This window comes from Schistocerca piceifrons, chromosome 4, assembly GCF_021461385.2.
Source record: "Schistocerca piceifrons isolate TAMUIC-IGC-003096 chromosome 4, iqSchPice1.1, whole genome shotgun sequence".
NCBI classification, from domain to species: domain Eukaryota; kingdom Metazoa; phylum Arthropoda; class Insecta; order Orthoptera; family Acrididae; genus Schistocerca; species Schistocerca piceifrons.
The window spans coordinates 766,351,975-766,376,584 of NC_060141.1; the positions used below are offsets into that span (position 1 = coordinate 766,351,975).

At 39.9% G+C, this 24,610-nt stretch overlaps 1 protein-coding gene across 1 annotated transcript in view; it reads right to left on the reverse strand.

The window, feature by feature from the left end:
• LOC124794944 (transmembrane protein 214-B) overlaps nt 1-24,610 on the reverse strand; it is a 154,356-nt gene that overhangs the window by 6,557 nt on the left and 123,189 nt on the right. Inside the window, exon 11 of the mRNA XM_047258658.1 lies at nt 2,884-3,052. Within this exon, the coding sequence (XP_047114614.1) occupies nt 2,884-3,052 (169 nt within the window). The remainder of the gene's footprint in view (nt 1-2,883; nt 3,053-24,610) is intronic.

The following is a 24,610-nucleotide window of genomic DNA, read 5'->3' on the forward strand; positions in this document are numbered from 1 at the left end:
CTACCACTTGCGTTGGTACTATAGATGCTACCACTGGGGAAGTTTGTGTTCACCAGCAGGCTCATTTACAACTTTATTTCAGCAGGTGCACTCATTTGAACAGTTGTTTTTGTTTGGAACCCATTGTCTGTGACCTGATTAACTTGTTTACTGACTGTAACTATGCAAAACAATGCAAATGTATGATGGTGAACGGTGCTGCAAGTCTCCTTGCATCAGCACACAATACACTTTCAGTAACACCCTTTGGTTCTTCTCTTTTCCAAGATGACGTCCAACTTATTGACTGTTCATTTCATAGTTCACACACACAAGTCAGGAGCAGTGCATGCAGCCTCTTCAACAAGAGTTCCCATTCTTGTATTTCATGAATTTTGTCTAATTATATGTCTTTTGCCTGATTGAGAAACAGGGCTGCTGTCAGGGATGCTGTAGGGCTGATCTTGTTTTCAACATACATGAACAATCTGCAACCGTTTGCAGATGACACTGTAGTGTACAGAAAACTGTCATCATTAAGCGCCTGTAGGATAAGCTAATGCCTCTTCAACGTTCGAATACAGAATCAATGTTGTGATGCTTGACAAAGTCACGTCAAATAAATATGTAGACATATCTCTGGAAAGTGGTACAAAATGGAAGGAGCTATCCCTAAGGAGAGTGGGCAACTTTGGTTTATTGGGCGAATTCTAAGGAAAGTGTAATTCCTATAAATATGAGCACATATAGAACACTTGTGCGACCAGTTGGATTCTCTACCAGGTCAGATTAAAGGAGCAATTCAGAGACAAGCTGCTAGATTTGTTACTGACAAGTTTGATCAACATGCAAGTGTTACGCAAATGCATTATGAACTCCAATGGCAATACCTGGAAGGAAAATTACATTCTTTTTGCAAAATGCTATTGTAAAAATTTAGAAACATGCATCTCACATAAGAACTTTGAAGACCAGGTATGAGATAGTAGGGCTCCTACTGAGGCACAAAGAGAGACATTTTCCTTTGCTTCATTTGTGAGTAATAGGTAAGGCAATACCTAGAAACAGTACAAGGTACCCTCTGCCATGCACCGTGTACTGGCTTACGAACTATGTATGTAAATGTAGATCATGCTTGATTTCTGGCATTTCAAAAACGTTATGGGATTTAAGATATTTCGTCTTACCTTCAGCATAACTCTCGCATTTATAGTGAAAGTGTCAAGACGTATGTCTATCAACAGAAAAGCTAATGTTTCTTTCAAAGAATTATTTCCTTGCTACATTATTTTTAGGCTTCAGTGACCCATTAGTCTGTCTACCACAGGGGGTAATGATTAAGTTTCTATTATCATTCTGAGATGAGGGGAAGGAATAGCTTCAACACAAAATTTGGCGATGGAGTTGGTCCTCCTCTACATATTTACTACTCAATGTGACATTTTCCCTACTGATGGATGACCTGATGGAGACCATGGCTGTAGAAATCTACACTTTGCATTTTGACTGTTCAAAAAACATTTTACCTTAGAAACAACTTTGCTGCCATTTCAAAAATGCCTGTCACACAATGATTTCTTCATTCAAGGAAAGAGGAAGACATCACTGGTTGCCATTCGGGAGACTATGGGGGAGGGGGCGGTGAATAAAAGGGGGGAGGATTCGGGAAGGGAACGTTTGATAGCCCGAAGCAGCAGTGTGTGTGTGTGTGTGTGTGTGTGTGTGTGTGTGTGTTCAGCACAGAATGAGCTGGTGTGATGTGGAGCAAAAACATCCCTTTGGTAGCTTCACATGGCTTTCACCTTGGCAGCCTCCTGTAACCTTGTTAGGAGATTCCAGAAGTATGCTCCTGTGAAAACTGGCACCTTTCAGACTCAATCTGTTAGCACCACATGTGACAGTCCTAAAAAGCACTTGGCTTCATATTGCCCACGACGGTTACAGTTTCTTTACCTTTTTCAGTGATGGTGAATCCACATTTCCTCTGCTTGCTACCCCTCCCTCCCCTAACCTCTCTTAGTTGTAGAGACACACCCAGCACTCATGGTGATGTAGGCAGCTAAAGAAGTAATCTGATTGGCCTGCCACATTTCCACTGTTGATCAGCAGACTCTTTGAATGAGTGTGAGCAATTGCAGAACCCTGTGGTGGTTCCCTGTGTAATGTTCCAAATGTCATGCAATGTTGAAAGCTGATGAAAGGATTTTTCACTTTTTCTGTTATTGCCTCAGTTGTGATGTGCTGTTCATCAAGCATCAGGCACTCCTCCTTGCAGTTTTGGGCCTTCACGGAGAAATTGTCTGCCACTTCATTCTCCAATTCTTCATCAGGGGTGGGAGGAGAGGGATGAGGGGGTGGAGGAGAGAGGTGTGGAGGGGGTTGAGGGGTGAGGTTGAGGGGGTGGAGGAGAGAGGTGTGGAGGGGGTTGAGGGGTGAGGTTGAGGGGGTGGAGGAGAGAGGTGTGGAGGGGGTTGAGGGGTGAGGTTGAGGGGGGTGAGGGTGAGGGGGGTGAGGGTGAGGATGAGGGGATGGTGGTGGGGGTGAGGATGAGGGTGAGGGTGAGGGGAGGGAGGGTGTTTGTGAGAATGCAGGTGGAAGAGAGAGGAAGTTTGGAGACAGGTTGGAGAACAAGTTGTGAGGAGGCAGGTGGAAGAGGGACGAGGCATGATGAGGCAGATGGGAGAGGGGAGTGTGAAACAGAAGAGTGGAAAGTAGACTGGTGGAGATAGAAATATACTCAGATAATTTGCAAGAAACAGCAGGCTTGAAACACATCTGTGCAAATATACATGACATACACATATGGGGGCAAAGCTTGGGGTGAAATCTACTTATGTATACAAAGACTATTAGAACTGTTACTTCATTAAAGGGCAGCAAAAATAAAGATGAGATGACACATACCCAATCAATAAATATTCGAGATGCTGCTTCTCCGTACACTCTAATGTTCTCATACCAAATTGTCACATACTCCATCGTAATGACTATTCCCTTCCAGCACAATTCTGCAGCTGGTTTAGCCTTTTCAGATGCAATAGCATAGTAATGTGGCACATTCTCTTCAGCCCATCTGGAAATAAGCCATGCACACAATATAGGTAAATAGCAAACAAGACCATATACTGTTCTAAGCTGATTTTTTTTTTTTTTGTGACAGAACTACACTAACAAAACAGATCCACTTTATTTCAGCCTGCAATAAAACAACTAATCTCACAGTTTACCCTAAGTTTTATTACATATTGCTATACAAGCAGTCCATTCTCAAATTGTAATTATGTGTAATGTTACTGCAGGTAACCACTATAAAATTATGGAGAACAAAGTGTTCAGTTGACATACCACTGCAGCTTAGAGTCACTGTCATCTCCATAACTAATGATTCTAAGAACTTCTAAAGGTATAAAAACTCATTTAACGATCAGCAGTTAAATCAGGGGTACAACAGACAGATGATGTAGAATCGTTGATTTTTATATATATGGTCAACAAGCTGTAGACAATTAAATCTGCTAAGTGACCTAACAAGCTTCATTTTATCAACTGAAAAATTTCCCCCGAATTTTCAACAATATGCACAATGGGCCCACTATGGAGTAGAAAATAACTGTGTTTTTGAGACTGAATTAATATACTTACCCACAATTAACGCAATTATGGGTTAGGCGTTGGCAACTCTTGAACAGAGAAAATTCAATAGCTGACGAAACAACATCTATTTAAATTCCTAACAAGAATCTTTCCTTTTGCAAAAATTAAACGGAAAATACTATTTAAAAAAAGCACAAAAAACCTGAGCAACTTTAAAAGACTGAACAGCTCATAAGATGAAAAAGGGTAGCACCGTCAAAGACTGCCAACATCATAGTGGGGAACATGTGAGTGCACTACGTTTGACAAGGTTAAGTTACATCACAGGTTACTTATTGGAAGGAAGGATCAGAAGGCAGGTACTGCCAGGAGGCTCAACTACACCTCTTGTCTCCAGAGAGGGAGGAACCTGACAACTGGCAGCAAGTACCGCAATTCACTGCCAATATCACTCGGATCTGTCGCCAATGTATTTGTCCAATGTGTCATTCAAACCATCACAGTCACAGTCACGCATCCTTTTGTTCTGAAGCAGCACTGCAGGCACACCTGGGCCTTCCAGCTTTAATCACAGACCATTAGTGGTCTCAGATGCACTTCACTGACATCAGTAACAGGGTATACTTCAACGTTATCAGAGGCCCTATCTCTCTCTCTCTCTCTCTCTCTCTCTCTCTCTCTCACTCCCTCCTCCCCCCTCTAAACACACACACACACACACACACACACACACACACACACACACACACGTGGTAATGAATGTCACTGAGAAATACAATGTGACCTCCCAAGGTGATATTGACTTCCGTATTGTATTTTCATCATGTCCTTCAGCAAACTCCAATTAACATATGTATAAGCCACAAGTCCAAGAATTAGCTAATTGTAGGATATTTGTTCTGGCCATTATATAACTTTCATTTCAATAGTTTGCACAAACAATTTGCATACTGTGATATAAATTGATATTAAAGAGCAGAACTTGTAGAATCTATCACGACAAGCTCAGTGACCTCCTCCTGGAGCCTAGGTTCAAAATGCAACATAACTTGCATAGTCAATAATGCATTGTGATTTAAACTTTGGAGCAGCTGCTTGTTTCACTTCATTCTTCACCATAAAAAAGCACATGTATCAAGATGTTTCAGTTTAAAGATATAATTAACAAGTCACATACTGACAAAAGTTTTTTAACATTTTTCACCCTTCTATAGGCTTTAGTCATAGATGTGGATGCCTACAATGCAGTAAAATATGGTAAGATTTTTGCATTAAACGTATAGGTAATGAAAAACTGAATTCGGAAACACAAGACAAATTCGTCTCTCTCCAAAAAAAAATGTGATGCTACACTCACTCGTCCTTGTCCGAGCAGAATTATTCATTGTGTCCACCAACTACCTTACTATAACTACATCAAGCTCTGTATTATGAACTATTCATGACGTGTTAAATTTTAGACCATTATTTTGATACGACCAAACTGGATTTTTAAATTATCATTTACAAAATGAGTATTATGTACAAACTTTAGCATTATTTGCTTGATTACTACACACCACATTAAATACTTTCCAGATACCTGAATCTGGCAGCCCCTCCAGTGCAATGTCTGACTACTCCTTCAAAATACATCTACTGTTTCTTCAGTCTGCAAAAAATCAGGGCCAAACTTTTCTGTGCCACACTACGGACTGTATGATCAGCAGTGTAAAGCATTTCTCTTTCTATTGTTCACTTTATGAATATTAATTTTTTTTCAAATTGTCATTCATTACCATAATAAATAAGAAAATAAATGTACTGTGATGCTGCCATTAGTATGTTGAACAGTTCGAAGAGCTGTCTACAAGAGGCTCCAGAGTGGACACTACAACATTATGCTTATTGTCCACTTCTGCGTAACACTTTTTTGCTCAATGAAGAGTTGCACAGAATATGACGCTAAAATACATTAGTGACGGAAAACAGAAAAGGTTTTTCTGTCTTTGTATCCATTTTTCCAATTTTCTATTGGAAAAGAAAACAAAAAATGAACTGTGTTTGTTGTGAACTACTGAAAAAATTTCATTACCACGTACATGTGAAAACACTTTCGAAATTATTAAACAGTTGTACAAAGAAATATGTATAATATACAAATGTATAAGTCCAGTATCCCAATTAGGAACACAACCCCCGACGGTTTCTGTACTCTGGGAAAGCTGCTTCACAAGTCTACAACACAATTTTGTTAACGTCTCTTCATAGCTCTACAGATGACTACTGTTTTTGCTTACAGACACTGCACTTAGCAGTTGAAAACTATCAGAAGTGCAGCCAGAATCAGGGATTTTTCTTATGTTGCCCTGACTCTAGGAGTGTCTTACGAGGAGAGGCCCCCAGTGGTGGAATCATTTTGAAGCCAAATGTACGGTGATGTAGGTTAAGATCCCAGGCATCACATACTGCAGTTATTCACCATGGTGGGCCCTCAACTGCGAGTAACTGACAAAAAAATTTTGGAATTGTGTGTGATGCTTGGTAACATTAAAAACTTGAATTACAAAACCTCATTGTCAAGAGTAATGGATAGGATAATAACTTCACATCCAAGAAATTATGGAATCAAATCTCGCCAGGTAAACTTAATTTTTCATTTTTAAATCTTTATCAAAATGACTGACCACTATTTTTATTCAATTAATTGGTTCAAACATAATTTTTTATTTCTATTCATTTGTCATATTATTTTAATCACCGTATGAGCTTTTTCTTATTTGTTTAATGTTTCTTTATATCATTCTTTTACCAATCAGAATTTCTGTGAATATGAAATTAATTATATCTATATATTATAATTTTTAATTATTTGAAAACGCTGATCAATCACTTAAAAAACAAAAGACCAAATAATTTATTTGTATTGACTGTGCAGTGGTGTGAAAAATGTAGTTATTGTTACCATATGTGCAATGCTTTTGTATTGTAATCATCACACAAACATTTGAAACATAACCTAAATACCTACAGCACTAAGGACAAAATAATGGAGATGAAAATTTAAATGAAAGAGAGTTAGTAAGTATAACAAAATTAGAAATAGATGTAATGAACGCAATAATTTGAACAAAAAACAGGGTGATGAAACAAAAGAAATTAATTCAAATATTAATACATAAAATTAATTAAACCTCATTAACAAACACTTAAAGTGGAAAAAGAATGACAGGAAGAAAAATGAGAGCAAATCAAGAAGTTCATATAACGATTAAAATGTGACAAAGGAATGGAAACAAAAAATTACATTTACATCAATGAATAAAAATAATTATCAAAGTCATTTCGACACAGATTTAAAAACTAAATATATAAACAAAAAATACTGCACCTGGCAGGATTTGAACCCACAACCTCACATTTCTTAAGCTACTACCCTATCCATTACACCACACAACCAGATTATTTGATGCAACTTTTTAAACACTGTTGCGGGTCACACGAATTTCAAAATTTTTTTCATCAATTAATTGCAAATGAGGGCCCACTATGGTGACAGTCTGCATTGTGTGATACCTAGGCTCTTAACCTACACAACCACATAGATGGTTTCAAAAGATTAATCCCACTACCAGGGAGCTCTCCTTATTAGTAGTAAAGAATGTTGTTGTTGCGGTCTTCAGTCCTGAGACTGGTTTGATGCAGCTCTCCATGCTACTCTATCCTGTGCAAGCTGCAACCTACATCCTTCTGAATCTGCTTAGTGTATTCATCTCTTGGTCTCCCTTTACGATTTTTACCCTCCACACTGCCCTCCAATGCTAAATTTGTGATCCCTTAATGCCTCACAACATGTCCTACCAACAGGTCCCTTCTTCTAGTCAAGTTGTGCCACAAACTTCTCTTCTCCCCAATCCCATTCAGTACACCCTCATTAGTCATGTGATCTACCCATCTAATATTCAGCATTCTTCTGTAGCACCACATTTCGAAAGTTCCTATTCTCTTCTTGTCCAAACTATTTATCGTCCATGTTTCACTTCCATACATGGCTACACTCCATACAAATACTTTCAGAAACGACTTCCTGACACTTAAATCTATACTCGATGTTAAAAGATTTCTCTTCTTCAGAAACGCTTTCCTTGCCACTGCCAGTCTACATTTTATATCCTCTCTACTTCAACCACCATCAGTTATTTTGCTCCCCAAATAGCAAAACTCCTCTACTACTTTAAGTGCCTTATTTCCTAATCTAATTCCCTCAGCATCACCCGACTTAATTTGACTACATTCCATTATCCTCATTTTGCTTTTGTTGATATTCATCTTATATCCTCCTTTCAAGACACTGTCCATTCCGTTCAACTGCTCTGACAGAATTACAATGTAATCGGCGAACCTCAAAATTTTTATTTCTTCTCCATAGATTTTAATACCTACTCCGAATTTTTCTTTTGTTTCCTTTACTGTTTACTCAATATACAGATTGTGGCATTTTTTCACACTTCTCAGTGTTTATGATGCCATGCCTCTTGTACTACATTTCCTACAATGATATATTTGTGCAGGTACATTCAGCAGCATATGTGGATACTGTCTGTGAAATATGTTGCAGACAGAATTAGTAGCAAAGAAGTAATAAATTTAAACATCAAGCATGATGTGTCAGTTTTTCCATGCATCTCACTGTTTATGATGTCATGTCTCCTGAACCATGCATGATAGCTTTGTGCTTCTTACCCCAACAGTGACTGTGTTGCCTGGCAATAGTGGATGTGTGTACACAGAGTTTAAGATATCTGCCCATAATGTGCAGCTTCCAAATTGAGGTACTTACCAATATATCACAAACAAAGCGAGAAAACTCTGATTGATTGATTTTTCCCTCATCAGTTTTTTGAGATAGTCGTTAGGCCTGGTGCAGAATTGTATATGAACTACATTTGAAGAGAACCAATTGATAATTTCTCAGTAAATTTTTATTTTCATCTTCAGGCAGTAAAGTCTTTCCATTATATTTGATTACAGTAAATTCCCAATTTGTAAGGTAAGGGAGAAGATGCTTGACTAACCAAAAAACAGGAATAATCGAGATATCCAATGGATTGAAAATAACAGCCAACCAAGTGCAAAATACATGTTTATTGAAACTTGAAAATGATTTTAACAATTTTAAAAATGTCTTCTTCATGAGGTATTGTACCTATTAACAAATATTATGACATTGTGTGGAACAGAGGTGGAATCATTACAATACACAAAATTGCAGGAAATGTTTACAAATAATTTTACTGAGGCATACTCACTCAAAGTCATATGGCTTATAATGAGCCCAGCAAGCTCAGGTACACATAGCAAACTCTTTGCAGCATGTCCAGAAGTACACAACAAGCACTTATACATGAACACAAAAGTGTAAGAAGAGTGACTGTCGAAGCAAAAACGCTCCAAGGCAATATTATCAGTGTATGGGAGTTCTAATACTTGACGTATTAAGGTGACCCCTGACATAAGTGAATATTGTAAAAGAACGCAAGGTGATGGAGAAACTGCAAATATTCCAAAACAAATGGAAATTGGGGAAAGAGAAGGGGGAGGGAGGGGGTAGATCATTACTTGTGAAGCATACTGCTAAGGGAAATGGTCGTGCTGATAAAGCACGTTATATTAACAAATACAAAGGAGTTTAGAAAAATGTAGACACTCTTTGATAGTCAATATTAATGGAACATACCATACAATTCTTGCATGGGGGACAGGTTATTTTGTGTGTTCAATGTTACCCCCATTAGCAGCCAAACAACTTCGACGCTGCTGAACTGCTGACTGAACAATGGCTGTCAGTGTTCCTGGTGTGATAATAGTTGCACAGGACGCCTCAAAAGTTTCTGTTGCTCATTCAGTGTAGCTGGCTTCTGTTGGTAAACTTCATTTTTCAAGGCTCCCCACATGTAGAAGCCACGAGGTGTAAGGTCTGAAGATCGTGGTGGTTACTCAACAGCTCCTCTTCGACTTATCCATCGTCCCAACAGATTTTCATCCAAGTAGGCTCTTACATTTCTTTGGTAGTGAGGCGGAGTGCCATCTTGTTGTAGCTAACACCTTTCGTTTCCAAGCACCTCTCAGATGGCAGGTAAAATCGATGTTTGCAGCATATGAAGATACACTTCATCAGTTATCAGTTATGGTACCTTCAGAGAAGAATGGGCCAATCAAATCGCATGATGATAGACTACACCACACATTAACAACCACTAGATTACCACTTGCAACGCCCCATTCATAGCGTGCAGCAATGATGGACTGTGCACTTTCCACTCTGCAGCCTCCACAATACGCCATATGCTTGATCAACTTATCTCGCTTTCACATGCACCCTGCTTCATAGATTTTTGAAGTGACCCAATAAAGTGTTGCGACGCAGCAGCGCTTGATGCTAGACTTTGTTTTTGATCAGCCAGACCTTCCCTTATTCACGTCATGAACAGTACTGTCAGCTTCAAATTTATCCCAAATATAATAAATTGTTTGTAATTGTTGGTTGTTGAGTTCTGTACACATTATGCCACTGTCGTCATACCTCCATCATGTTTTCATACTTCCAGTGCCACTTCAATACAGCTTTGTGTTGCTCAAACAACGATCTTACTTCATTCATTGCTGCACTGTCATCTGCTGGAAAATATGTGCCGAGATCTGTTGAGAAAGCAATGGACTCTGCTACCCCACAAAATTACAATAATATGTCATTTTGTTCAGAAGATATTAACTATCAAACAGTGTCTACATTTTTCTTGGCCCCTCTGTATACTAGAAAGGGTGGAGAGTGGTTATAAAATATCCAGTAAAATAATGAATAAAAAAAGACTCACTAAACGGTGTATACAGGTGGTCCATTGATAGTGACCCGGCCAAATATCTCACGAAATAAGCATCAAACGAAAAAACTACAAAGAACGAAACTCATCTAGCTTGAAGAGGGAAACCAGATGGCGCTATGGCTGGCCCGCTAGATGGTGCTGCCATAGGTCAAACGGATATCACCTGCGATTTTAAAAACAGGAACCCACATTTTTTATTACATATTCATGTAGTACATAAAGAAATATGAATGTTTTAGTTGGACCACTTTTTTCGCTTTGTGATAACTGGCGCTGTAATAGTCACAAACATATAAGTACATGGTATCACGTAACATTCCGCCAGTGCGGACGGTATTTGCTTCGTGATACATTACCCATGTTAAAATGTACCGTTTACCAATTGCAGAAAAGGTCGATATCATGTTGATGTATGGCTATTGTGATCAAAATGCCCAACGGGCACGTGCTATGTATGCTGCTCGGTATCCTGGACTACATCACCCAAGTGTCCTGGACGACATCACCAAAGTGTCCTGACCGTTCGCCGGATAGTTACGTTATTTAAGGAAACAGGAAGTGTTCAGCCACAAGTAAAACATCAACCATGACCTGGAACAAATGATGATGCCCAAGTAGGTGTTTTAGCTGCTGTCGCGGCTAATCCTCACATCAGCAGCAGACAAATTGCGCGAGAATCGCGAATCTCAAAAACGTCGGTGTTGAGAATGCTACATCAACATCGCTTGCACCCGTACCATATTTCTATGAACCAGGAATTGCATGGTGACGACTTTGAATGTCGTGAACAGTTCTGCCACTGGGCACAAGAGAAATTATGGGACAATGACAGATTTTTTGCACGCTTTCTATATAGCGACGAGTCGTCATTCACCAACAGCGGTCACGTAAACCGGCATAATATGCACCATTGGGCAATGGAAAATCAACGATAGCTGCGACAAGTGGAACATCAGCGACCTTGGTGGGTTAATGTATGGTGCGGCATTATGGGAGGAATAATAATTGGCCCCCTTTTGACCGATGGCAATTTAAATGGTGCAATGTATCCAGATTTCCTACGTAATGTTCTAACCATGTTACTACAAGATGTTTCACTGCATGACAGAATGGCGATGTACTTTCAACATGGTGGATGTCCGGCACATAGCTCACGTGCGGTTGAAGTGGTATTGAATAGCATGTTTCATAACAGGTGGATTGGTCGTCGAAGCACCATACCATGGCCCACACGTTCATCAGATCTGACATCTCTGGATTTCTTTCTGTGGGGAAAGTTGAGGGATATTTGCTATCGTGATCCACCGACAACGCCTGACAGCACGCGTCAGCGCATTGTCAATGCATTTGCGAACATTACGCAAGGTGAACTACTCGCTGTTGAGAGGAATGTCATTACACGTACTGCCAAATGCATTGAGTTGAAGGACATCATTTTGAGCATTTACTGCATTAATGTGGTATTTCAGGTAATCACGCTGTAACAGCATGCGTTCTCAGATGTTAAGTTCACAGAAGTATATGTATCACATTGGAACAACCGAAATAAAATGGTCAAATGTACCTACATTCTGTATTTTAATTTAAAAAACCTACCCGTTACCAACTGTTCGTCGAAAATTGTGAGCCATATGTTTGTGACTATTACAGTGCCGTCTATCACAAAGCGAAAAAAGTGGTCCAACATATTTCTTCACATACTACATGAATATGTAATAAAAAATGGGGGTTCCTGTTTAAAAAAATGCAGTTGATATCCGTTTGACCTACGGCAGCGCCATCTAGCTGTCCAACCATAGTGCCATCTAGACTAGTTTCGTTCTTTATAGTTTTTTCGTTTGGCTCTTATTTCGTGAGATATTTGGCCGGGTCACAATCAATGGACCACCCTGTATATGCCTAGAAATCACGATGTTACAAGCAGGAGACAACCTAAACATAAAAAAGGGGTGGATGGATCTAAGATGGTTCATTACCAAAATATTGAACAGCAACTGTTGATGAAGTGTACATTGGACAATGACAAAATAAAAGATGTATTCTTACTGAACATAAAAGTCTGAGTAAAACAAACACAGCATGGAGGCCAGTGCCGAGTGGTACACTTGGCTACTGAGCCTGAAGTAGATGCTTAAAATATTCCAGGAAATATCTATGTGCAAGTTGAGGCTGATCATTTAAATTGTAGCCATCATTGTTCTCCAAATGTTTGGAAATTTTCAGCTCTACCCATAAATCTAATGTACACCTTTTTACTTCTTTGTGTGGGGTTATGGTATCTTCTAAATCCAGTACACAGTTTTACAAAAACCGTCATTATTTTATAACCTTGCACAAGAAACTCGACAAACTTTTACAGAAATTGTCTCAATGCTGTTAGCTACTGAGCACATCAACAATTACGGTTACAATAACTTCCCGCTCGGCTCAACAATAGAAAGTTTCCACTTTACGATAATGCATGGATTTTTAACACTGAGACTGTTCGTCAATTATTCACCTAGGGAAACAATTGAGGCAAAATAAAAGTTGTGGGAAGTGATAAATGCAATCTTGCTTAAGCGCAAGATTGCATTTATCTGGCACATGGACGTTAAAATAAGTATCTCTTTGTTTCTATGCAGTGGGAAAGAGCAAATAAGCCATACTGTCCAAATTCGCCTCGGTGTCCAAAATCACCCCTATTGACGGTACTGTAAAGAGTTTGCTATGTTTACCTGAGCCTGCGGGCTCTTTATATGCCACATGATCTATAGCACAGTTCTTTTACCCCACCTCCTTCCTCCTCCTTTTCAACATTTTAGTTATCATGTTAACTCTCCTAATGAATATGTACTTTTGAAATCGCACACGCTGCTCACTGCAGCTATGCCCAGGAGTGCCACCAACCAGAACTGACCTCCACTCTTCAGCCAGTCGGCACTTGTCATTAGCTCTGTACATGGCATACTTATGCTCTGTAGGGTCAGATGCCATGTTTTGCATTTAAATGTCATATATATACAAATCTTTCAAGCAACACACTACACGTTTTCAGATGCACTGTTAAATGTGCAGTATTTTCGAAAGTTTTGAGACAAAGCTCTATGGTGGAGAACCACCAGTTTAAATAATGTACTTTAGATGGTGAGTCACGTACATGTATTAGGCAAAGGAAACGATTCCCTCATTGGATATAGATAAAATGCGATTCTACACGAGTATGCTTCACTAAAATTATTTGTAAATGTTTCCTGTAATTTTGCTTATTGTATTGTATTGTATTGTATTGTATTCCACACGCAATGTCACAATATTTGTCAATAGGTATGATACCTTCTGAAGAAGACAGCTTTAAAACTGACAAAACTGTGGTCAAGATTTAATAAACCTGTGTTTTGCAAGTTCTTGTTGCATAGTTGCTGAAGTGCAGCCAAGGGTAGATTCTTAATCAAGATATTTTCGAACATGTTTTCGGAATGGTGTCTACCGGATGGGTAGCAGCAGCAGTGTCAGTGGCTGATGCCGCGTGCGCTCACGCGTAGGTGGGGCAGCTGTCTTCCGTGCCTTTCTTGCTTAGCATCCGCAGCTGCTCCTAGTGGCTGACAACGTGCTCTGCCCGTCCCTGTGTCAGTGTGACACATGCAACCCCCCCCCCCCCCCCTTTCGTATGAATAATCGTAATCTGCAAACTGGATAATCTGCACATGAACAATCAGGAGTACACTGTATTATAAATGTTTTGCAGGAAAGAGGACAATTTTAGCTTTATGTATAGGGAAACAGGACAAGAAAAGACTCAGTACTGTTTCCTTTGGTACACCTGGGATTATTCCCCACTCTAAAAGATGAATTTGCCGTATGTGATACGGTGTGCATGACCACTTCATTTACAAAATGCCTCTCCCCACATACATTTCTAAAATTTTTAACCAACTACTAGGAGAGGATACAGTTAAAATAATAATATCCAGATACTGAAACAACCATTCCACTCTCCTGTCCTTAAGACTAATCTCTTGGACTTAACTCCCCCACAAGTAAACACTAATCAGAACATTTTTAAATTGAGCACAGATCCTTTTCTGCTATATGGTCACCTATCTCGTTAGTTCCTGAGAAGAGGTACTTTCAGGTCTATTCTTTACTAAGTTATAAGTCTTCATCTCTCATCTTTTCATTGTTACGAGTTTTACACAATTTCTATGAACACCTGTTTCTTTCTCCAATCACATTTCATGCAATGTCTTGTGCAGTCAAATCGAATGATTGCGTCCTTTTACTGTGTGCAGTTAGTATACATTGTGTTCCTACATTTTATGTTGTCACTTTTTCATATTAACAGAATCTTCCGTCGGTTCTTGGTAGAACAACATTATAATAAATGAAAAGCACCAATTTGCTTTTCATTTATTATTGTCACTTTTTCTGCGGTAATTGGAAAGAAACACAGGAACTTCTCAGATACTCTTAATAATACCCGCTATGTTATCCCCACAATACCTTATACAGGATGTCTAAGGAAATATCATACGATCCTGTAAGAAGTAATATTGATCAGAACAAGAGCAACGGTTCCTCTAATTACATGTTCAGAAGCCAACACCTGCTGGGTTATGGACATTATACTTGTGATTATAATGTGCAGAATTCAGATAAACAAGAGATGGCTTAGTAAATTATCACAATACACACATGTTGGCAGGAGCAAATCGTGGAGCACTCATCGAGGTAAACAAAATGATCATATGGCCTTACTGGTCAGGAGACCCCCCCCCCCCCCCCCGTGCAAGTTTTTCTACTGACTTCACTTTGACAACATGTGTGTTGATGAAGGTAAGATGAAATAGTTAGAACAATACAAACACTCAATCCCCAAATGAAGAAAATTGCTGATTCGGTCAGGTGTCCCGCGATCTAGAGGCAGTGACATTGAGACACCACGGCATTTTCTACAGATTGCATGACCGTTTCTCACTGAAACGTTTTATGGGTGACGGATTGGTCAAGGTGGTCTGGTACCATGGCCTTCCCATTCACTAGACCTGAATTCTTCACATTTCTGGCTACGGGGACTTTTAAAGGCACTGGTGTATGCACAATCAATATGACGCAATCCAAATGGAACCAGGTGTATTTGAAAGACTGCCTACTTCTATGAGACAGGCAGATGGGATTGAGAGGACAGATTGACCCCATATCTCAAAAGGCTGAACATAGAAGCAATATCTTTTGGATGTTGTAGCACTACTTATTTTCTGTGCTTGCTAAGAAAAACTGGAAAAGTTTTGTTATTACCCAAATGTGTTTCAAAAATTCGTGTGCTGTCTTCAGTGGGAATATCGATTATTTTCTGATTATTATTGGTACACATTAATCTCTTGTTAGGTTACGGGTCATTCCGTGTCAAGAGTCCTAGTTTAGAACATGCTCCCAGCTCTACCACCTTCAATTTGTACCGTCTGTACCTGACAGATCTGTACAAACTCCTGCAAAGTTTCAGGTTCAGCTATTGAGGTACTAGGGGCATTTTTGTGAAGACCACTTTTTCAGAGACCAAAAAATCACAAAGAAATCTTCAAGTTTGCATGCCATTCTTCCTTCTGGGCATGTGGCATAACTTTTTATGCTCAATACATCAATGATGCAAGTAAAGTTCAGAAAGCAATGCTTTTGGCATAATCTCAGTTCAAAGTGGGCAACAAACAAATTCATGACAAATTTGCTCCACAGTTTAACAAGTAATTAGTAGTGAGGAAAGGGGCACTATGAACTTGGTCTACTATTGTCTGGCTGGCTGTTAAGACATTTCACAAATTAAGGCCTAGCTTGTATGCTTAATTACAGTGCTACCATTTTGTAAATTTGCTATAATAATAATAATAATAATAATAAAAACAAATTATACCAGCATTCAATGTCATATCTCAAAAGGGACACCTACCACATTACATCATTAACACCAGTCAAGCGAGAACATTGCATTCTATTAGACATACATATTTCCATTTTGAAGTACCTTTGGGTAAGGTGCAAAAATTTCGCCTAAAATATTAAATTTTGATCATTAAGTATTCATTGTGCAGTTTATTTGGTGATAAATAAAAATTTAAACCTGTTTGTGATAGGATCATTGCTACATTTAACTGCACTAAAAACTGCTACATAACTCTTTTGTGAATAATAATAATAATTGCATGCTATTGATTTTATTTCTTTTCTTTATTTAGGACTCGACAATTTGATGTTAATGCCTGAAGCTAATCAAGTTATTGTTAAAATGGAGAAAAGTTCAAGTCAATGCATGCAGATACAGAAATGCTGATTCCCCATGCCATTTAATGACATACAGTGCCTTAAAAGGGCAAAGCTGTAAATGAACTTTCATTAGAACAACAAGAGTTGCTTAATTGACGGAGTGATTTGCACACTACTGAAAATAGTCAACTATGCTTCCATCATGAAGTGATACTCCTACAAAGGTTTGAATTTTCACAAATATTATGCTGCAACCCTTTTGGTAAGAAAATCCACACTGCATGAAAAAGTATGCGCTCAGTCAACATGGAAACAGCTGGCCAGCTAAAAGGGATAATCACATCTAATATTAAACCAGGTCAAAAACTGTGCCCATCCTGTATAAAAGATTTGATACAATGAAATATTCACAAATGGAAGTCATACCTCAATCAGATGAAGATGATGAGACTAATGTCTCTCACAATTTGAATGCGAGCTTTTTTGTTAAAATTTCAACAAATTGGTGCAAGGGTTGAAAAAGGTAATACAAAGCAAAAAATACAGGTTAAGGTACAATTATTAAGAAAATTGCAGCAGTTGGAGCATATGATTCCAGTGAATTGGAGCAATCATGCACAAGCTAGCAATGCTTGACTTGTTTAGATTACAACCAGCTAATCCAAGAATTTGAAGAAAAATTACATATATCAAATCATAATGAAAAAAATTCTAATATCGACCTTAGTTCCCCAAAGCTGGTCTATCAAAAATATCATGGAAGAATTTTGTGTTCCAGAAGGAATGGTATGAAAGGCTAGAAAGCTAAACGCTGAACACAGTATACTTGCACAGCCCCAAGGGAAATGTGGAAAAAAGCTTAATAAGGCTGTGAAGCCAAGAGTCTCACAATATTTTTATGATGGAAGAATTTAGCCAGATTTTTCCAGGTAAAAAGGACTGTATTACTGCTCGAACAGATGGAGAAAAGATTAAAAGACAAAAGTACTTGTTACTGAGCAACTTTGCGGTAATAAAAATGGACCGGAAATTGGATTTTCCAAATTCTGTGAATTAAGGCCAAAGTGGTGTGTGACTAGGTACAGCTGGTTCACATTCAGTTTGCATCTATACAATACATCAAAATGTGAAACTAACATTGGCACACAGTCCAATAAAAGATTATAAAATTTTACTGAGCAAAATTGTAAGTTGGAAAAGAAGGATGGCATGGTTCATCACTGTCCATGAACAGAGCCTCCAAAGGAATATTTGGAAAGTGTTTTTGCAGATACTGATACTGAGGGTCCAATTCAGTTTAAACAATGAATCCACACTGACAGACACACACTTGGAATCAGAGAAAGAACGGTTGAAGGGTTCACTGACAAATTTGTAACATAACTTTTGTCCCTTTCTACTCACCACTACACTGCAACGCATCAGAGCAAGCATTTGCAGTAGATTAAAGAATGTCTCAAACCAAGATAATTGATTACATTAATGGATTTTGCATAAAATTATTCCTTTATTGTCCAAGATGCAGCTCAAGGATTTCACTGGGAAAATAGCCAAGCTACATTACATCCATTTGTCATTTACTACAATGATAACGAAGAACTAAAAAGCATCAGGTACTGCATAATCAGCGGTAGCCTCCGACATGATACAGGTGCAATGCATGTGTTTTTAACTTGCTTGATCAAAACCCTCAAGTGCACTTCCACAGAAATGAAGCATATTCGTTATTTTTGTGGTAATTCTGCTGCACAGTACAAAAATTTTGAGAACTTCCTAAATCTTTGTCATCATCAAAATGATTCTGGTATTACTGAAATTTCTTTGGAACAAGCCATGGGAAATCACCATGTGATGGAACTGGAGGCACAGTTAAGTGTTTAGTAGCAAGAGCTGGCCTTCAGTGTCCAACTGAAAAGTAAGTCTTAACACCAACCGACCTGTTTGAATATTGCAAAGCAAACGTGCATGGTATTCAATTTATTTATATCAAAAATAAATGATTGAAAAGACAAAAAATGATGATTAAAAGTGTTTATAAAGCTCAGGTGCAGTTTATGGTACAAGAGAGCATTCCCATTTTGTGCAAATTGATGAAAAGTGGCTTCAGATTCATAGAGTATCAAATGATTCATTGTCACTTATAGTAAATGTTGACCAAAATGCTAAAGTTACTTCTAAACAAGTTGTCATTATTTTGCTTGCATTTATGATGCAAAACGGCAAACAAGAAATACCAGTGAGGTTTCATATGAAGAAAAAGGTACCCTAATTAATTTAGTGCATCCTCAAAGAGCTTCTCAATGATTTCACTGGCCTGCTAGAAGAGAGATGCTGGATTCCAGAACAACAGATAATTGCTGCCATTCCAGTTCCAGGTGCACCAACGATGGGTCAGCAATACAGCTCGCCAGAAGCAATAGCTCTGGACATCAGCAACAAATTTAAAGCATTCAACAATGGAAGAATTCTGCATTATAGCTTGGGAAGCAGAAAGAGACACAAACAAGGCTTGGGAACCTGCTGGGCACCCACATTCAGGCTTGGGAACCTGTCAAACACCTACATCCAGACTTGGGGAACTTGCGGTAAAGGAACCTACTGGTCGCTAATCTTGCCGGGCTATCAGGTGTGGCCCACTGGTGATGAGGGTTACCAGTGACCGAGATTGGTAATGGAATAGCGATTGTGGACCAACGCAAAGATTTTTTCCAATAACAAATTGGTTCAAAATTATTTACATTTGCAAAGGAGTAATAATTAGATGACCAATAGTTTACCTATAGTATACAGTTAAGGGACATATCACTGAACTGAGATGTTCTATGTTGTTTACATACACTATTCTACAGCTTGAAATTGGTGCACAACAAAATATTTTCTGTTTACACTTTGTTTCAGATTGCAAACTGCTATATACTGCATTAGTTAGCGTAAAATCCAGGACGGAATAATCAATATATTATGAAAATGTTAGACTGGTACTCACCATATAGTGAAGGCGGTGGTGGTGGTTAGTGTTTAACGTCCCGTCGACAACGAGGTCATCACGCAGATAGGCACAACAAAAAGACTGTCAAAGTAGACAGCTTTCGACTAAAAGGTCTGCCCTACACACACACACACACACACACACACACACACACACACACACACACACACAAATGCATTTGCGAATGTGTGTGCATTTTGTCTAATTCAGAAAAAGGCCTTTGGCCAAAAGCTTACTTTGTTGTGCCTATCTGCGACTCAGTATCTCTGCTATATGGTGAGTAGCAATCTAACCTTTTCATAATATTGTGATTATTTAGTGTGATACATACCAAACTAGTAACGATACAGAGCGGACTTGGAAGACAAACAACCAAAACTGATTAATTGTAGCTAACCTGGTATAACAAAATAATTTTTAATTGCCAGCGATCTGTATATGTAGGCCTAACATTAACCCTTTGACTACTGTTGACGAGTTTACTTGTCATGATGCGTGCCGCTCCCTGGGTGCTAATGACGAGTATAGTCGCAGCCGCCGGTTTTCCTCTGAGCGCTGTTGATGAGTTAAGTCGCACCCGCTTGCCGGCCCCTGAGCGCTGATGACGAGTATAGGCGCACCGCTACCTGAGTGCTGATGACGAGATAACTCTGACAGCGGACTCCCCGTCCCATGTCTCAGTAGCCTTTCGCAGTTCTGGCCACTAGCTCGTTTGTTGTGAGCCTAGGCTTCGCATTACAGTTCACTGTTCCGGAATTTACATCAGTGTTCTTCGCGTCCTGTATTTTACAAGGAAAATGGCGAGACGTCGTGGTTGCACTGAGGAAGAAATCGTGGAGATTCTTACGAGGAGCGACAGTGAGGATGAACTACTTGATTTCGACAAAAGTGATAGCTCTTCCACAGAGTCGGAAAGCTCTATTCATAAACAATCCCCGTCAGCAGGGCTGTCAAAGCAGTCTCATGTTTCAACAAGAGATGTTATTGTTCTGAATCTGAAGAATCAGAAAGTGATAGTGAAATGCCTACGAAGAAAGCACGTCTCAGTGATATATTTGACTGAAAAGAAAATGACTTTCAGCCAGTTAGTCACGCATTTGATGATACGCTGTCAGGACGTGTGTCAAATAGGGAATGAGTCAAGTATTCCGTCAGTTTTCATGTTATTCTTTACACAAGAACTGATGAAATATATAGCTGATGAAACGAATCAGTTTTATTTATTCACAAAGGAGAATACTCCCGAATCAGTGCATTCTCGAATCTCAAAGTGGAAAGATACTGGATATGAAGAAATGTATTGTTTCATAGCTGTTTGTCTTCTGATGCCTCCCATGGAAAAACTGAAAATTAGCGAATACTGAACCAGAGATGTTCTTCTAAATACGCCATTTTTTAGTGAACTCTTGTCAAGAGACCTCTTTTTGTAACGTATGAGAATGTTACATTTCAGTGACAACTCTGCCAATACTGGAGGGGACAGATTATTCAAAATTAGGAACATTGTCAATAAAGTTTGTACAGCTTTCCGTTGTGCATTTAATCCACATCAGAAACTATGCATTGATGAAAGATTGTTATTATTCAAAGGACGCTTATCTTTCAGACAATTCATTCCATCGAAACGGAGTAGATTCGGTATAAAAACATTTGTGTTATGTGATTGTACAACTGGCTATGTCTTGGATTTCATTGTTTATACAGGGGCATCAACAGAAACTGAGTTCCACAATTTGGGAAAAGTGGTGACACAGTGGCTACACTTATGAAACCCTATTTAGAACGTGGAAATACCCTCTACGTCATTAACTGGTACTCAAGCCCAGACTTGTTTGCCTGGCTTCACAGTCATGGGACGAATGCATGTGGTACTATCCGTAAGAACAGACGCAACATGTCGAAACTTCAGAAGAAACTGGAACGTGGAGATATTCAATTTATGTGTACTGATACAATGCTTGCTATAAAGTGATGTGACAAAAGGGAAGAGTGGATGTTGACCACATGTAACACCACAGAAATGGTTGACACAGGAAAGATTGACAGGAATTCTGGAGTGAGCCGTGAGCAGCCGCTGGTGAAGTATCAGTGCAGCAGCACTGCAGTAGCAAGTCGCATATTTAGCTTTCATATTTGTTTTGTAGTTTGATTCTTAATTTCTTTCAGAGTGTTTGTGTGCTTGCATATTTAATTACATAAAATAATTGCATATTCTCGTATTTGAGAGGAATAATATCGCTTATTGATAGCCGTAGAGTATAAATTCGCGGAGTCGTTAGGTATTAGCAGTAGGATGGATTGGGTGTGTGCGTGCTGCGTGCGGGTGCAGAAGGAACTGGCCGCAGTTCGCGAGCAGCTGAGCGTGGTGTTGGCCATGGTCAGCCACCTTCAGGCTGCTCCCTCGAGGTGCAGCGACGGTGGAGGGTCTGGCATGTCACTCGAGACACCTCAGGTGCCGCCTGGTGCGTCCGCTGACTCAGCCACCGAGGCACCTTCTAGTGTACCTGGCACGTTGGGGCCGCCCTCACCTCAGGGTGAGTGGCGGACTGCAACGCGTTCACGTCACTCGAGGCGGAGGGCCAATGTGGAGGCTGGCCGGCTGGCTTCGCCCGTTCATCCTGTCAGTGGGCAGGTGGCCGCTCCTTCAACAGGACCCGAGTAGGTACACGGGGGCAAAGGCTTGCTGGTTATTGGGAGCTCCAACGTTAGGCGGGTGATGGGAGCCTCTTAGGGAAATAGCGTACAGGGCTGAAAAGAAATCCAACGTACACTCGGTTTGTCTGCCGGGGGGCCTCATCCAAGATGTGGAGGTGTCCTTGCCTGCGGCTATCGAACGTATGGGGTGCAGTCGTATGCAAGAAGTTGCTCACGTCAGCACCAATGATGCCTGTCGCTTGGGTTCTGAGGTGATCCTCAGTTCGTACAGGTGGCTGGCGGATTTTGTGAAGACCGTTGGCCCCGCACGCGGGGTGCAAGCTGAGCTCTCTATTTGCAGCATCGTTCCCAGAGTGGGTCCGGGTCCTTTGGTTTGGAGCCGAGTGGAGGGTCTCAACCAGAGGCTTCATCGACTCTGCGATGGTCTTGGCTGCAGATTTCTAGACTTGCGCTATTGGGTGGGGGATTGTAGATAGGTCAGGGGTGCACTACACAAAGGAAGCGGCTACTCGGGTAGCAGAGTACTTGTGGCGTGCACATGTTTTTTTTTTAGGCTAGGCAGTAGTGCGAGGTGTCCTGATGAACACTCACCAGTCGATGTGCAGGCAAGGAAATCATGACGCGCTCAGTATAAAGACACTTCAGCTATCAAGATATTAGCAGTAAATTTTCGGAGTGTTCGGAATAATGTTCCTGAATTTGCCTCCAGGAAGCGTGTGGTGCACAAATTATTCTCGGGACTGAGGCCTGGCTGAACCCTGAGATAGGAAGTTCTGAAACATTTAGTGAGGGCTGGAACGGGTATCGGAAAGACGGATTAGACACTGTAGGAGGTGGTGTCTTCATTGCAGTTGACAAAAATATTGTGTCTACTGAGGTCGAAGTAGAGTGTGATTGTGAAGTTATCTGGACATGGGGGAAATAAAGTTAATTGTGGGGTGTTATTACCGGCCACCAGGTTCCACCATGACACTTCTAGAATCATTCAAAGGGAGTCTACATTCTGTATCCGGATCATGCTATATTAGTCGGGGGTGACTTCAACCTACCTAGTATAGACTGGGATGTCTATGGATTTAGTACATGTGGTACAGACAAGCCATCATGTGAATTACTTTTGAACACATTCTCTGAAAACTGTCTTGAGCAGCTAAATCTACAACAAACGCGTAATTGAAATACTTTAGATCTGGTAGCCACGAACAGACCAGACCTCATCAACGGTGTCAGTGTTGAGACAGGGATTAGTGATCATGATGTTGTCATTACGACTATGGTTACAAAAGTTATAAAGTCGGTCAAGAAGGCTAGGAGAGTATTCTTACTAGAAAGAGCAGATAAGCAGTTGTTGGCATCCCACTTAGTAAACGAATCGACTTCATTTACTTCCGGTACGATGGACGTGGAAGAATTATGGGAAAATTTTAAACACATTGTAAATCATGCATTGGACAAGTATGTGCCGAAAAAGTGGATTACGGGCGGAAAAGACCCACCATGGTTTAACAGCGCAATTCGGAGAATGCTTAGGAAGCAAAGGCAGTTGCACTCGCGGTACACAAAAGATAGGGAGAATGAGGACAGGGAAAAGGTAGTAGAAATTCGTGCTGCTGTAAAAAGAGCGATGCGCGAAGCATTCAACCACTACCACCGTCATACCTTAGCAAACGATCTTGCTGAAAACCCAAGGAAATTCTGGTCTTACGTAAAATCAGTAAGTGGGTCAAAGGCTTCCATCCAGTCACTCACTGATCAGTCTGGCCTGGCAAAAGAAGACAGCAAAATGAAAGCTGAAATTTTAAATTTAGCATTTGAGAAATCTTTCACGCAGGAGGATCGTACAAACATACCGCCGTTTGAGTCTTGTACAGATTCCCGTATGTAGGACATAGTGATAGACATCTCTGGGGTTGTGAAACAGCTGAATGGGTTGAAAATAAATAAATCGCCAGGTCCTGATGGGATTCCAATTCGGTTTTACAGAGAGTACTCTACTGCATTGTCTCCTTACTTAGCTTGTATTTATCGTGAATCTGTTGCCCAACGTAAAGTCCCGAGTGACTGGAAAAAAGTGCAGGTGACGCCTGTATATAAGAAGGGTAGAAGGATGGATCCTCAAAATTACAGACCAACATCCTTAACATCGGTTTGTTGCAGGATTCTCGAACATATTCTCAGTTCGAATATAATGGATTTCCTTGAGACAGAGAAGTTGCTGTCAATGCATCAGCAGGGCTTTAGAAAGCATCGCTCCTGCGAAACGTAACTCGCCCTTTCTTCACATGATATCTTG